General features: G+C 44.8%; 1 protein-coding gene across 6 annotated transcripts in view; it reads right to left on the bottom strand.

The window, feature by feature from the left end:
* Nucleotides 1–17,082, bottom strand: part of GOLGA2 (golgin A2) — a 63,987-nt gene that overhangs the window by 9,958 nt on the left and 36,947 nt on the right. For all 6 annotated transcript variants that reach the window (XM_073541083.1, XM_073541084.1, XM_073541086.1 and 3 more), the window contains 9 exons: nt 3,802–3,840; nt 3,643–3,705; nt 3,376–3,469; nt 3,020–3,126; nt 1,982–2,040; nt 1,767–1,908; nt 1,569–1,658; nt 1,380–1,487; nt 1,202–1,289 (listed from right to left, as the gene is read on the bottom strand). In XM_073541083.1, coding sequence (XP_073397184.1) covers nt 1,202–1,289; nt 1,380–1,487; nt 1,569–1,658; nt 1,767–1,908; nt 1,982–2,040; nt 3,020–3,126; nt 3,376–3,469; nt 3,643–3,705; nt 3,802–3,840 — 790 coding nt within the window. The remainder of the gene's footprint in view (nt 1–1,201; nt 1,290–1,379; nt 1,488–1,568; nt 1,659–1,766; nt 1,909–1,981; nt 2,041–3,019; nt 3,127–3,375; nt 3,470–3,642; nt 3,706–3,801; nt 3,841–17,082) is intronic.

Raw genomic sequence — 17,082 nt, 5'->3', positions numbered from 1 at the left:
TCTTCGGACAAGCCTGGCCTCGGCACGGGAGGAAACTTTCAAAGGCTGTCCAGGCCGTGGAAGGCTAACAGTAGTTCCATAAGCCTTCCACTTCCGGATGATGCTCCCAACAGTAGAGACAGGTAGGCCCAACTCCTTGGAAAGGGTTTTGTACCCCTTGCCAGCCTTGTGACCCTCCACGATCTTGTCTCTGATGGCCTTGGAATGCTCCTTTGTCTTTCCCATGTTGACCATGTATGAGTGCTGTTCACAAGTTTGGGGAGGGTCTTAAATAGTCAGAAAAGGCTGGAAAAAGAGATAATAAATCCAAACATGTGAAGCTCATTGTTCTTTGTGCCTGAAATACTTCTTAATACTTTAGGGGAACCAAACAGAATTCTGGTGGTTTGAGGGGTTGAATAATAAATGACCCTCTGAATAAACTTTTCACAATTTAAAAAAAAAATTAAACAAAGAAATAACATTATTTTTTGCTGCAGTGCATTTCACACTTCCAGGCTGATCTACAGTCCAAATGTCACAATGCCAAGTTAATTCCGAATGTGTAAACCTGCTAAATCTGCAGGGGGTTGAATACTACTTGTAGGCACTGTATGTACACAGTGTCTGCACCAGCAGAATAGTGAGTGCAGCTCTGGGGTATAATACAGGATGTAACTCAGGATCACTACAGGATCAGTAATGTAATGTATGTACACAGTGACTGCACCAGCAGAATAGTGAGTGCAGCTCTGGCGTATAATACAGGATGTAACTTAGGATCAGTGCAGGATCAGTAATGTAACGTATGTACACAGTGACTGCACCAGCAGAATAGTGAGTGCAGCTCTGGAGTATAATACAGGATGTAACTCAGGATCTGTACTGGATAAGTAATGTATGTATACAGTGACTGCACCAACAGAATAATGAGTGCAGCTCTGGAGTATAATACAGGAAGTACCTCAGGACCAGTACAGAGTCAGTTATGTAACGTATTTACACAGTGACTCCACCAGAATAGTGAGTGCAGCTCTGGGGAATAACACAGGATGCAACTCAGGATCAGTACTGTAATGTCTGTACACAGTGACTCCAGCTGAATAGTGAGTGCAGTTCTAGGGTATAATACAGGCTTACTATGAGCGTTTATAAATTATTCACCCTAGCACATATACCGCGTTACCCAAAACAGGATAAACCTTGTTAAATCTTTACATACCTGATGCCAAAAGTAGCTCTGTTACTCTGGTCTCCAACTGTTCAACCAGTATCCGGGTGCTCTCTTTTTCCTGACTGAGTGTCTGAATCTACAGAGTAAATATCAATGGTATCACATATTTGCTTGTAAAGCAATGAATACATAATATTGGCGTTTTTCAGTTTATGAGTAAACCCACTTGCTCAGACAGCTGCCGGACTCTTTCTTGCCAAATTGCCCCTTCTTCCTTCAGTTTCTCCACATACTGGTCCCGTTCTGCTCTCAGTTGCTGCAGAGAATCAGACATCTACAGCATGGAACAGAAATCAGCATTAGTATGAATGCTCTATGGTCTCTGTTACATGGCAGGGGAGAAATAACAAATGACCTGTGTCAGCTGAGTGCCCAGCAGGTCTCGCTCCTCGATGACCATCCGTAGTTGCTGGTTGGCATCAGGAGCTCCGGTATGATTCGAGAACTAGAGAAGGAAGAGTGAGAGAAAAAAAATGCTAGCTTATGTTGCAAAAGTAAAACAGCATAAACCAGGGGTTCATAAAGTTCTACAGCACAGCTGTCTCAGTCCTACCTGCTGTATCATAAGTTCAGCCATTTCCAGTTTCTTATGCAGGTCCCCAAGCTCCAATCTCATGGCGGCGTTCTCAGACAGAAGTGCGTTCAATTTCTCCGACATTTCTGAGTTCTGCTGCTTCAGCTCATCACTGCTCTTACTGAAAACAGAGTGAGAACCATAACTAGGGGCCAAAACAACCATTAACATGCAAACAGAAAGCAAAAACCCACCTGTTCTTTAGGGTTTCAAGACGTAGACTGTCCCGCTCCTTCTCTAGTTCATTATTGAGCTGGAAAAGGAAGAAAAGTATCTCAGCTTGTCAGTAATAGGATTATTAAAACTTATAGTGGGTAGAAAATGCCCCAAATTCAACATGGTGCGGCACATGGTGTGACAGATTTGGAACTTGTTCTATTCTGTACACCACCTCTTCATCAACCTATTTTAAACCAATATTTTGTGGTAAAACTTGGTGCATGTAGGACACAATCTTTATCTAATTCCTGATTTTGTCAAAGGATGTATTAAAAAATAAAAAATTATATACAGTATCTAAAAACACGTAATAAACCTCAAATTCAGGTGCATGTGGTAATCCCCTTCTAGTAACAGCTGCAGGCACAAATTATAGGAGAAGGAACACAACTGAAGTCTAAAGCTACAGTCATACATCATGGCAGCGTTGTGTTAGTTTGCTGCAATCACGGTAGTCTGCAATTTATTTGCAAATATGGCGGCAAAACCACTCATTTTGTTGTGATGACAAAAAAAAACAAAAAAACAATCAATACCATCAGTGGGGCCAACATGTTTTCCCATCCATACGTCAGGTTCACCAGGGACGCCACACGCAATCAAGAAAAAGAGTCAGAGACTCACGTGCCAGTTGTGCTTTAATATATGGTCAAGTTGGCAACAAAGGCCAAGATAAAAGTTGCACAAGTTGCGGGTGGTGCTGTCATTAAGATGCATGTGATCTGCAAGAAGAATTTGAGTGGGGAGCAAAATAAATCCCCACTTACCTGCCGCACTGGCCTCTCTCAAGCCAGTGGCGCCCGCCGGTCTCCTGACAATGTGGGGTGACTGTGGCAGCTCAGTGTCAGGAGACTGGCGGAAGGACACAGGGTTAGGAGTGAAAACAGCCTGGGAGGTAATTATAGCTTTTCTTAGATTACCCATTTGTGGACAACCCCTTCTAACACTTTGTTGATTCCACTAAGAAGTAGATCAGCACAGGATTATGTCAAATGATGATGTATGAATCGCACCTTTTCTAGTTGTTTCTGCTGAGCAGAAATGGACGATAAGGTGCGCTCCAGCTCTGTTACTCTCTGTCGGGTCGACTGTAAACGCATGACAAGATCCTCTGCTTCCGCTGTAGGAACAAAAAAAAAAAAAAACACATCTCAGTGCACATTGCAAAATTTTTATTTCCTCTACGGAGACCCCGTGGTATGTGAAATTCCATTCAGTAACGATGGCCATGCAATCAATACCCAGTTTCCTACACACGTATACTGTGGAGCTAACATTCATTACAACAGACTGACTAAACTATAGAAATCTGGTGGTGGGTCATCCGGTGTGTCTCATTCGTAAAGAGCGAGCGCGTGAGACTACGTACCTCCTTTCTGACGTGCTGCCTGCTGGGTGAATGACAGGGCGGTCTGTAATTCAGTTTTTTCCGATACCAATATTCCAATTGTCTGAATGTGAACCTAAAAAGCAAACATGCTCCATCATCCTATACTATAGCACCTTTACAGAAGAAATAAGGTATTACACAATTCTCATTTAAATAATGGATGTCCTGGGTCCTCCAAGGGATCCTCCTCCACAAGACTGATGGTGATGAACAAACATGGTAATGACTTTCTCCAGAGAGTCTCACCTGTAGCTGTTCTCGGAGGGAACCTTGCTCTTTGGAAAATTTCTGCTCAAAACATTTCCGCTCCTAGGAAAAAAAAAAAAAAATAAAATCAGGAGGCACAAGTCAGAATATCTACAAACCCTCATCATGGTCATTGGGATCTATGATGAAGAGCTTTACCTTATCCAGCTGATCCATAATGTTCTGGTTCTGCTGTGTCTATTACAAAAGAGAAATAAGGGGTCATCAAATTTTTAAAAATAATTTTTGTTTTATAATATATACTCATTAATATATATGTATATATATATATATATATATATATATATATATATATATATATATATATATATATATATATATATATATATACACACACACACACATCTATCCATCTACACATACATTCTAATATATAAAGCTCAATATGTATGTGTCCAGGATTGGCATCCACACCGTCGCAGCTACAGTCACAAAATTTTGCACAGTCACGTCTGGACCCCGAGAGCGTCATAGGCTATGTTGTGGGGCGAAATTTTAACCCCGCGCGTTCCAATTCACCAAACAATTTAGCCTATTATTGTTACAATTTCTATGGTGTTATCGTCCTTCTGTAAAGTTGGAAATAACACAATTACTGTGCCAACACAGACCACCCTCTGACACAGACTGCAGGGGGGAGCCCAGGAGTCAGTATCACACAGGAGAGGATTAGACACATGGCTCAGCAGGCAGTATCACACAGGATATGATTAGATACACAGCTCAGCAGTCAGTATCACACAGGATTAGATACACAGCTCAGCAGTCAGTATCACACAGAATAGTATTAGATACACGGCTCAGCAGACTGTATCACACAGGATAGGATTAGATACACTGATCAGCAGTCAGTATCACACAGGATAGGATTAGATACACTGCTCAGCAGTCAGTATCACACAGGATAGGATTAGATACACGGCCGAGCAGTCAGTAACACAATAGGATTAGATACACAGCTCAGCAGAAAGTATCACACAGGAGAGGATTAGAGATATTTTATATATATATATATATATATATATATATACACATACATGCATACAAACACATATATATATATATATACACTAGCTGAAGAGCCCGGCGTGGCCTGGGCATAATAACCAACTGTGGTTAGTTATAACAAGTTATAATGATTATATTGCACATAAAAACCGTGCCTCTAATCCTATTCTGTGTGATACTGTCTGCTGAGCTGCGTATCTAATCCTATCCTGTGTGATACTGACTGCTCAGCCATGTATCTAATCCTATCCTGTGTGATACTGACTGCTGAGCTGTGTATCTAATCCTATCCTGTGTGATACTGACTGCTGAGCTGTGTATCTAATCCTATCCTGTGTGATACTGGGCTCCCCCTGCAGTCTGTGTCAGAGGGTGGTCTGTGTTGGCACGGTAATAAATTGTGTTATTTCCAGCTTTACAGAAGGACGATAACACCATAGAAATGATAAGAATAACAGGCCTCAGTTACCACAACTGTCTACAAAGAAAACTGTTGCAGATAACAACCAATCACAGCTCATTTTTCATCTTTTAAACAGCTCTGGGACAGCGTGGCGAGTTCTGAGTGGCGACTTTTGTGTTTCGACTTTTATGTGGCGAGGTTGGTGTATGTGTGGTGAAATGTGTGCTGGGGTGGTATATGTGTTGAAGCACGTAGTAGTGTGTGGCGCATTTTGTGTGTGTGTGTTCATATCCCGTGTATGGTGAGTATCCCATGTCAGGGCCCCACCTTAGCAACTGTACGGTATATACTGTTTGGCGCCATCGCTCTCATTCTTTAAGTCCCCCTTGTTCACATCTGGCAGCTGTCAATTTGCCTCCAACACTTTTCCTTTTACTTTTCCCCATTATGTAGATAGGGGCAAAATTGTTTGTTGAATTGGAACGCACAGGGTTAAAATTTCGCCTCACAACATAGCCTATAACGCTCTCGGGGTCCAGTCATGTGACTGTGCCAAATTATGTGGCTGTAGCTGCGACGGTGCAGATGCCAATCCCGGACATACATACACACCCACATTGAAAATATATATACACTCACTGGCCACTTTATTAGGTACACCTGTCCAACTGTGTGTTAAGACTTAATTTCTAATCAGCCAATCACATGGCGGCAACTCATTGCATTTAGGCATGTAGACATGGTCAAGACAATCTCCTGCAGTTCAAACCGAGCATCAGTATGGGGAAGAAAGGTGATTTGAGTGCCTTTGAACGTGGCATGATTGTTGGTGCCAGAAGGGCTGGTCTGAGAATTTCAGAAACTGCTGATCTACTGGGATTTTCACGCACAACCATCTCTAGGGTTTACAGAGAATGGTCCGAAAAAGAAAAAAAATCCAGTGAGCGGCAGTTCTGTGGCCGGAAATGCCATGTTGATGCCAGAGGTCAGAGGAGAATGGGCAGACTGGTTCGAGCTGATAGAAAGGCAACAGTGACTCAAATTGCCACCCGTTACAACCAAGGTAGGCAGAAGAGCATCTCTGAACGCACAGTGCGTCGAACTTTGAGGCAGATGGGCTACAGCAGCAGAAGACCACACTGGGTACCACTCCTCTCAGCTAAGAACAGGAAACTGAGGCTACAATTTGCACAAGCTCATCGAAATTGGACAGTAGAAGATTGGAAAAACGTTGCCTGGTCTGATGAGTCTCGATTTCTGCTGCGACATTCGGATGGTAGGGTCAGAATTTGGCGTAAACAACATGAAAGCATGGATCCATCCTGCCTTGTATCAACGGTTCAGGCTGGTGGTGGTGGTGTCATGGTGTGGGGAATTTTTTCTGGGCACTCTTTGGGCCCCTTGGTACCAATTGAGCATCGTTGCAACGCCACAGCCTACCTGAGTATTGTTGCTGACCATGTCCATCCCTTTATGACCACAATGTACCCAACATCTGATGGCTACTTTCAGCAGGATAATGCGCCATGTCATAAAGCTCGAATCATCTCAGATTGGTTTCTTGAACATGACAATGAGTTTACTGTACTCAAATGGCCTCCTCAGTCACCAGATCTCAATCCAATAGAGCATCTTTGGGATGTGGTGGAACGGGAGATTCGCATCAGGGATGTGCAGCCGACAAATCTGCGCCAACTGTGTGATGCCATCATGTCAATATGGTCCAAAATCTCTGAGGAATGCTTCCAGCACCTTGTTGAATCTCTGCCACGAAGAATTGAGGCAGTTCTGAAGGCAAAAGGGGGTCCAACCCCTTACTAGCATGGTGTACCTAATAAAGTGGCCAGTGAGTGTATATATATATATATATATATATATATATATATAACAAAGATTAAAATTGATGGTGTCGGCCCTTTAAAGAACAATGAGGGTGAAATCAGAGAGAGCAATGTGGGAACAGCAAATGTTTTAAATACTTTTTTCTCAACAGTGTTCACAGAGGAAAAGGATTTGCCTGGGGAAATGCAGAATGATAATGTAAACTCCCCATTGGGTATTACCTGCCTAACCCAGGAAGAAGTGCAGAACCGCCTTAGTAAGATTAAAATTGACAAATCACCAGGCCCTGATGGCATTCACCCTCGGGTATTAAAGGAGTTAAGTAATGTGATAGACAGGCCTCTATTCCTTATATTTAAAGACTCTATAGAAACAGGGTCTGTTCCTTTTGATTGGCGGCAAGCAAATGTGGTACCAATATTCAAAAAGGGGTGTAAACGGGAACCTGGAAACTATAGGCCGGTAAGCTTAACATCTGTTGTGGGTAAAATTTTTGAAGGGTTTCTAAGGGATACCATTACGGAATATCTCAATGTTGATAAATGTTTAACTCCATATCAACATGGATTTATGAAGGATCGCTCCTGTCAAACTAACCTGATCAGCTTCTATGAGGATGTAAGCTCTCAAATGGACCAGGGAGAATCATTGGATGTCATTTATCTCAACTTCTCTAAAGCATTTGACACTGTCCCACATAAAAGATTGGTAAGTAAGATGACAAAGCTTGGGCTAGGGGAAATGTGTGTAGATGGGTAGGTAGCTGGCTTAGTGATAGAAAACAAAGAGTGGTTATTAATGGGGCATACTCAGATTGGGCCAGGGTTACTAGTGGGGTACCACAGGGGTCTGTATTGGGCCCCCTACTAATTAATATATTTATTAATGACCTAGTGGATGGCTTACACAGTAAAATATCAGTATTTGCAGATGATACAAAACTATGTAAGGTAGTTAACACAAAGGAGGACAGTTTGCAACTACAGACAGGTTTGAGTAAATTGGAGAATTGGGCTGAAAAATGGCAAATGAGGTTTAACACAGATAAGTGTAAGGTTATGCACATGGGAAGGAGAAACAGATGCTACAATTACTTACTAAAAGGGAAACTGCTGGGGAAATCAGACATGGAAAAAGACTTAGGCATCTTAGTCAATAAGAAGCTAAATTGGAGTGCCCAGTGTCAGGCAGCTGCCACCAAAGCAAATAGGGTCATGGGATGCATTAGAAGAGGTCTGGGAACACGAGATGAAAACATAATTCTCCCTCTGTACAAGTCACTCGTCAGACCACACTTGGAGTATTGTGTACAATTTTGGACACCGGTGCTCAAGAAAGACATTACTGAACTTGAAAGGGTTCAAAGGCGGGCTACTAAAATGATAAACGGAGTTGGTTCACTACAATACCCAGAAAGGTTATCAAAATTAGGTCTATTTACTCTAGAAAAGAGAAGACTTAGGGGAGACTTAATATATATGTACAAGTATATCAGAGGGCAATACAGAGAGCTCTCCAATGAACTGTTTGTACCAAGGACTGTGACAAGAACAAGGGGGCATTCTCTTCGTTTGGAGGAAAGACAATTTCTGCACCAGCATAGAAGAGGGTTCTTCACGGTAAGAGCAGTGAGGCTCTGGAATTCTCTTCCTGAGGAAGTGGTGATGGCCAACTCACTGAATGAATTTAAGAAAGGAATGGATGCTTTTCTTGTGAGCAACAGTATAGAAGGTTACAAATAACAGAATATTATAGGTAGATGGTTGACCCAGCTTAGTGGAAGGAATTTTTTTCCCTATGGAGAAAATTGGCTTCTACTCTGTGGGTTTTTTGCCTTCCCCAGGATCAACAAAGCAGAGCAGCTGCACTAAAAATAGGCTGAACTAGATGGACATAAGGTCTTCCTTCAGCCTTCAAAACTATGTTACAATATATATATATATATATATATATATATACACACACACATACATATACACACACACATATATACACACACAAATATGTACGTATATATATATATATATATATACATACACATATATATATACACATATACATACACACACACATATATACACATACACACACGTATGTGCATATATATATATATATATATATATATATATATATATATATATATATATACACACACACACACACATATATATATATATATATACACACACACACACACACACACACGAGGTTGGACAAAATAATGGAAACACCTAACGTTTTGGCATCATAATCCTCGAACATGTTATAAACATGAAAACCGTGACATATGGTAATGTTTTGTAGTTGATTATTTGTGTTACTAGCTGCTGGCCCGATTCTAAAGCATCGGGTACTCTAGAATATGGCCAGCGGCAGATTAAAATAAAAAATGTGATATACTTACCATCCGACGGCCCCCGGACTCTGTCCCACCTCTCCACGCTGCCGGCATCTTCCGTTCCCAGTACTGCTTTGCGCCAAAGACGGCTGCTGACGTCATCTCGTGAGTAGATCACCATTTTTTATTTTAATTCTATTTTTTACTCGTTTATGGTACCGAGGGTCCGAAGGAGACTCTTCTCCTCTGGACCCTGGGTACCGGCTAGCACCGGGCATCTCCGGCTGCGTCACCGCTGGTGCCCGTGCTCCCGAGCGCTGCTGATCTCACGACGGCACGGCAGCGTGCGTCCCGCTAATTGAGGACTGCGCCTGTTGCTGATTGGTTGCGGCCTGGCGGCTGCGACCAGTCAGCGCAGCGGGATTTCGGTTACAGACAGAAATGATAAGGCGTTATATATATATATATATATATATATATGTGTGATATGTGTATGTAAATTAACTGTTTGTTTTGCAGAATTGTAAGAACATTGATGAGAACCTGATACCAATGGCAGACCTCTTGGATTTTCAAAGAGGCCAAATTGTTGGTGCTTGTATGGCAGGCGCTATTGTAACAGAAAGTGCCCGAATGCTTGGCGTGTCAAGAGGTACTGTCTCCAAAGTAATGACTGCGTTTGAAAGAGAAGGAAAAACGTCTGCAGCAAAGCACAGGTCCAGCCGAAAGTCGAAGTTGACAGAGAGAGACCGTCGGACTCTAAAGCGAACTGTGAAAGAGGATCGCGAGACCACGACTCCGAAAATCACTGCTGAGCTCAATGAATACCTACAGAACCCAGTTTTCACGAAAACTGTTCGTCGGGAGCTGCACAAATCTGGATTCCACGGAAGAGCTGCAATTCGAAAACCGCTGCTCTCAATGACAAATGTTTCCAAGCGTTTAGAGTGGTGTAGAAACCTCCAGAATTGGTCCATCGAGCAGTGGAAACGTGATATTCTCAGACGAATCATGATTTACCCTATTTCCGACCGAGTGTATGTTTGGAGACAGCCGAAAGAAGCATTCCATCCAGACTGCCTTCTCCCAACCGTAAAACATGGCGGAGATTCTGTGGTGATCTGGAGTGCTACTTCGTGGAGATCCGCCGGGCCAATGATATCTCTTCATGGAAGAATTAACAGCCGCGATTATTTAGGCATTTTGGGCGACCAAGTGCATCCTATGGTTCAAGCACTGTTCCCGGAGGGGAACGCCATCTTTCAGGATGATAATGCACCAATTCATACAGCTAGAATCGTTAAAGCATGGCACATAGTAATGAAGTTGAGCATCTCATCTGGCTCCCACAATCCCCAGACCTAAACATTGAGCATTTATGGTCGATTTTAGAGATTTAAGATAGACGTCGATTTCCGCGGCCATCGTCGCTTAAAGAACTGGAAGGTGTTTTAACTGAAGAATGGGCTAAAATTCATTTGGAAACAATTCACACCTTGAATGAATCCATACCTCGGAGAATTAAGGATGTAATCGCCACAAAAGGTGGACCTACACCATATTAAACTAACCTTTGTGGATGTTTCCTGGTGTTTCCATTATTTTGTCCAACCCCTGTGCATGATTTTTTTAATATATATATATATATATTATATATATATACACACACACACACACTGTATATATACACACACACATACATATATACACATACATAAATACGGTGCACACTGCTCAAAAAAATAAAGGGAACACTTAAACAGAATATAATTCCAAGTAAATCAAACTTCTGTGAAATCAAACTGTCCACTTAGGAAGCAACACTGATTGACAATCAATTTCACATGCTGTTGTGCAAATGGAACAGAGAACAGATGGAAATTATTGCCAATTATCAAGACACCCTCAATAAAGGAGTGGTTCTGCAGGTGGGGACCACAGGCCACATCTCAGTACCAATGCTTTCTGGCTGATGTTTTGGTTACTTTTGAATGTTGGTTTTGCTTTCACACTCGTGGTAGCATGAGACGGACTCTGCAACCCACGCAAGTGGCTCAGGTAGTGCAGATCATCCAGGATGGCACATCAATGCGAGCTGTGGCAAGAACGTTTGCTGTGTCTGTCAGCGTAGTGTCCAGAGGCACAACCAGAAGACAGGCCAGTACACCAGGAGACGTGGAGAGGGCCGAAGGAGGGCAACAACCCAGTAGCAGGACCGCTACCTCAGCCTTTGTACAAGGAGGAACAGGAGGAGCACTGCCAGAGCCCTGCAAAATGACCTCCGGCAGGCCACAAATGTGGATGTGTCTGCACAAACGGTTAGAAACTGATGGGGGTTGTGCTCACAGCTGCCTATAACATCCTTCAGCAGGACAGGTTTGGCAGTGGGTCAGTATTGGTGTGGGGTAGCATTTCTTTGGAGGGCCACACGGTGTTGGGATGTGAGCAGAACCCCCATCTGTGGACTTCGGACGCTCAGTCCATCCTCATGGAGTAGCGAGGAGAGAGATGAATTCGCCGGGCAGCAGAGTTAAGGAAGGACTGGAGAGGTGCGAGAGTGTTAGCAGGGAGACCACAGAAAAGGATGTTGCAGTAGTCGAGACAGGAGATGATGAGGGCATGCACAAGCATTTTAGTAGGTTGAGGGAAGGACAGTGTTGTGAATACTCTTACTTCTGGGTCAGGGCTCCCTCTGGTGGTTACTGTGGGTAGTGGAGCTGGCCGATTGACAGAGGTCTACCACCTGATGATGATTGGAGATCTGGGGTTACTGATTGGAGTATTTAAGTCAGCAGGCTTCCTTCAATCCCTGCTGGTGATTAGTTTTCCTGTGCATTCTGAGGTCTGATGTCTCCTGCCCCTGCCCTGATCCTGCATTTTTCAGTTAAGTTGTTAATTTGCTAATCCTTTGCATCTGATCTGGTTTTGTTTCTTTCTGCTTGTTGTGAGGGTTCAGCGTGATCCCTGCTGGGGGCTGTGCTGGACCCACTCCATATGTTACAGCTTGAGTCAGTTTGTTCAGTCCCCTGTTATATTAGTCTCTTCTGCTTTGCTGCTAGTTCATACCAGAATGCTGATATAGTGGGGGCGAGGTCGTGAGACCTGTGTTTTTTGGTACATCAGTCGTGTTGGATTTTTTAGGGTTTTTGCGTGATTGCAGACAGTGTCTTTCCTTTCCTATCTAGTTAGTTTGGGCCCCATCATTCGCTCAGTCTATTTTCTGCCTGCATTTGTGTTTCATCTTGTCTCACCGACAATATATGTTTGGAGGCCATTTCTTTGGGGATCTACTCCGGGGCAGTTTAGATTTCACCTTTCTTTCTTTAGGCCTAGTTATTTCTCCGGCTGTGTCGAGGCGTCTAGGGTATCGTAGGTACGCTCCACGGCTACTGTTAGTTGTATTGTTAGGATTAGGAGTCTGCAATCCGCTAAGTTACCAACCTTTCTGGTTTCCTGGTGGCCTAGCCTATTCCTGCCATCCTCCTCGGTGACCTGTTCTTAACAGGACGGATTCAGGAAATATTTTTGAGCTGGAGGCAACAGGAGGTGGAAAGACCTTGGATGTGCGGTTTGAAGGACAGGGCAGAGTCAAGGGTCACTCAGAGGCAGTGGACTTCCGGTACGGGGGAAAGCGTGATGTCGTTAATTGTGATAGGTCAGGTAAGGAAGATCTGTGAGATGGGGAAAAGATGATTTGTTCACATTAAGTTTAAGGAAGCCAGAGGAGAAGAAGGAGGATATGGCTGATAGACACTCTGGGATTCTGGACAGCAGGGAGGTGACGTCTGGGCCAGAGAGGTAGATCTGAGTGTCATCGGCATAAAGGTGGTACTGGAATCCATGGGACTTTATGAGTTGCCCCAGGCCAAATGTATAGATTGAGAAGAGTAGGGGTCCTAGAACAGAGACCTGCAGGACTCCTACAGAGAGAGGGTGAGATGAGGAGGTAGTGTGGGAGTGGGAGACGCTCAAAGTGCGGTTGGAAAGGTATGAGAAGATCCAGGATAGGGCGAGGTCTTGAATGCCAAAGGAGGAAAGGATCTGTAGTAGGAGGTTGTGGTCAACTGTGTCGAAAGAAGGACAGTTCTAGAAGGAGTATAGAGTATTGTCCGTTAGCTTTGGCTGTAAGTAGGTCGTTAGTAATTTTGGTCAGGCCTGTCTCAGTGGAGTGATGGGGGCGGAAACCAGATTGTAGATTGCCAAAGAGCACGTTAGATGAGAGGTGGGAGGAAAGTTCAGCGTGGACGTGCTGCTCCAGGAGCTTGGAAGCGAATGGGAGCAGCAATATTGGGCGATAGCTGGACATAGCTGTTAGGTCGGGGGTTGGGTAGGTGTGATTGTGGCATGTTTGAAAGCAGAAGGGAAGGTACCAGAAGTTAGTGATAGGTTGAAGAGGTGGGTTAGGGATGGGATAAGAGTGGTGGTGAGGTTGGGGAGGAGGTGGGATGGGGTCTAGTGCACAGGTTGTGAGGTGTGATTTGAAGAGGAGACAATTAAGCTCCCCCTTCAGTGATGTTAGACAGGGAGGTTATGGGGTTTAGGCATTGGTCTGGTAAACAAAGGGGTTGTGGTGGTTGAACAATGAAGACTTGCCTTGTTTGGTCGATCTTATTTTTGAAGTGTGTGGCAAAGTCCTCAGAAGAGATGAGGGAGGTTGGAGGGGGCAGTGGTGGGTGGATGAGGGATTTAAAAGTTTTGAATAACTGTTTGGGGTTGTAGGATAGGCAAGATACCAGGGTTGTGAAGTAGGCCTGTTTAGCAAAGGTGACTGCAGATTTGAAAGCGAGTTTTGCCTGTTTGAGTGCAGTGAAGTAGTCTTGCGAATTTGTTTTCTTCCAACGCCGCTCTGCAATCCTGGACACTTGACTGAGCTTTTTAGTGGTGTTATTGTGCCAGGGTTGTCTGTTGATACGTCGCACTCTGCCATGAACGAGAGGGGCAACCGTATTAATAGCTGATGCGAGAGTGGCATTGTAGAAAGCAGTGGCACTGTCTGTGTCGTGGAGTGCGGATATGGATGCCAGTGGTAGAATAGAGTCAGAGAGCACGTGCGTGCCTCGGTGTAGAGGTTTCTGCAGGGGTGCGCATATTGCTGGACATGGGTGACAGTAGAGGAGGAGAGGGATGAGAAAGTGAGTAGATGGTGGTCAGATAGAGGGAGAGGGGAGGTGGTGAAGTTAGAGAGAGTAGAGGCGGGGGAAAACCAGGTCTAATGTACCGTATTATTCGCTTTGTAAGACGCACTTTGTTTTCCCCAAATTTAGGGGGAAAATGGGGGTGCGTCTTACAATGCAGATATACCTTACCTGTGCTTCCTGCTGCGTTGTCCCTGTTGCTGCAGGCACGCTGTCCCCTGATGCTTGCCGCCGCGCTCTGTCCCCCGCTACATGGGGGGGGCTCTGCCATTCCATCCTTGCTTTCTTGTGCGTGTGTGGTGGATTCCTTCCGGGAAAATGGCCGCCGGGAGGCACACATGCGCAGATGGAGATCTCAGCACTGAAATCTCGGAGATGAGATTTCAGCGCTGAAATCTCATCTCCTGAGATTTCAGTACTGAGACCTTCATCTGTGCATGCGCACCTCCCGGCGGCCATTTTTCCGGAAGGAATCCACCGCATACGCACAGGAAAACGTGGATGGACTGGCAGAGCCCCCATGCAGTATGGGACAGAGCACGGCGGCAAGCACCAGGTACAGAGCGCGGTGACAGCAACACCCGGGGACTGAGCACAGCGGCAGCATCGGAACACCCCCTCATCCCAGCCTGCAGCAACGTTTCACTCCTGACTCCTCCAGCAGCAACCCTGGGACCCCGCTTCACCGCAGCTACCACCCCCGTAAGCAATAAGACGCATGGATTATAAAAAGTACCACAATTTTACTAGAAAAAAAAAAAAAAAAGTTTTTTTCCTATTTTTTGCCTCAAAATTTGGGGTGCATCTTATAATCCGGAGCATATTATAATGCAAAAAATACGGTATGTCCGTCTGTGTGGGTGGCTGAGGAGGAGCACTGAGCAAGTCCAAAGGATGAAGTAAGGGACAGGAGTTTGGAGGCTGCTGACTGAAGGGTATCAGTGGGGATGTTTGGGTCACCCATGATGATAGCGGGGATGTCAGTGGAAAGAAAGTAAAGAAGCCAGGTAGAGATTTGGTCAGTGAAGGCAGTGGCAGGGCCCGGAGGTCAGTATATGACGGCCACTTGGATGTTGAAGCGAGAGTAGATGTGGGCAGAGTGGACTTCAAAAGAGGGGAGAATTAGGGAGGGAATAGGTAGGATTGGGTTAAAGGTGTAGTTGGAAGAAGACCCACTCCTCCACCGTGTAGGTTGCCAGGGCGAGGAGTGTGGGTGAAATGGAGGCCGCTGCAACACAGCGCAGCAGAGGAAGCGGTGTCAGCCATGTTTCTTTTAGGCCGAGGAAGGCAAGATTGTGAGAGAGAAAAAGGTCATGAATCACATGAAGCTTATTTGCAGATAGAGCGGGCATTCCAGAGTGCTCTAGAGAGGGAGCAGGGTGGGATTCAAGGGCACAGGTTTCACGTTGGAAAGATTGCGGTAGTTCTTATTACACAGGGAGCGGTAGGAAGGGGTAGTAATGGGAGGTATGGGCAGAGGGGGTCCAGGATTGGGAGATATATGTCGCCAGCAGTGAGAAGCAGAGAAAGGGAAAGCAGGTGGGAGAAGTAGAGTGGGCAGCTTGTTTATGTTTAATTAGGACAGATTTGAGGTTGAGGAGCAGGTCAGCAGAGGAGGTCAGATGGGGAGGTAAGAGGGAAGGAGAGATGATTATTTGGTTAGAGGGTGCTGGTGTTTGGGGATAGCGAAGGAGAGTGAGGATTGATGGAGCAAACACTGAGGGCATATGTAAACATGGTGAAGGAGTAAGAGGGTTAATAGAAAAGCTAGATCCAAGTAATAGGAAGTGCTTAGGGTACCGTTACACTTAGCGATGCACCAGCGATCCCGACAACGATATGGATCGCTGGTGCATCGCTAAGTGGTCGCTAGTGAGCTGCTACACAGGCAGATCTCACCAGCGACATCACAGGGGTCGCTACTTACCTGTCAGACGCGGCGATCCTGACGTCCTCCGGACCGTGTCCATGCGTCGCTCGTCGGCGCCACAGGAAGCCCAGCAGGAAGAGGCTGACGAGAAATGATCCAGGACCTTCTCGCGCGACCAGCGATGAGCAGCGGGGGAGCCGGTCGGAGTCAAGTATCAGACATAGCGATATCGCTAGCAAAATCGCTGCTACGTCACAAAATCGGTGACGTTACAGCGATATTGCTAGCGATATTGCTATATGTAACGGGGGCTTTACTCAGCAGACATACCCGAAAGAGACAGATTCACAGTGTGGGGTCCTGACTCCTGCCGTGACTAACTGCTGTTGAAATAACTGCAGCTTCTCGATACTTTTGATGCAGGGAGACGCGTGCCAGACCCCACAAGCGTGCACCCCTTAGGATGCTACTAAATATATAGGACTAAGAAAATAGGGGAAAGCAACACGTCTATGAATTGGGAACACACAATTTGATTAGACAAATTAAACAAACTTTATTACTAAATGCTGACACATATATAGAACAAACACAGTATCCAATTTAAAAACAATTAAAATTGCAAGAAAAGCAAACAAGTCATGTCATGGAATAATGATGCAATGACTCTCCCACATCAAAGACCCCTCCACACAGAAAAGCCGATATACAGTATCTAATATATAAAGCTCAATATGGGTGTGTATGTATGTATGTATGTATGCATGCATGTATGCATGTCCGGGATTGGCATACGCACCGTCACAGCTACAGCCACACGTCT

This window comes from Dendrobates tinctorius, unplaced genomic scaffold, assembly GCF_039654945.1.
Source record: "Dendrobates tinctorius isolate UK_male_01 unplaced genomic scaffold, ASM3965494v1 ptg000120l, whole genome shotgun sequence".
NCBI lineage: Eukaryota > Metazoa > Chordata > Amphibia > Anura > Dendrobatidae > Dendrobates > Dendrobates tinctorius.
The sequence above is the reverse complement of the archived record's forward strand: the minus strand, read 5'-3'. Positions and strand labels throughout refer to the sequence as shown.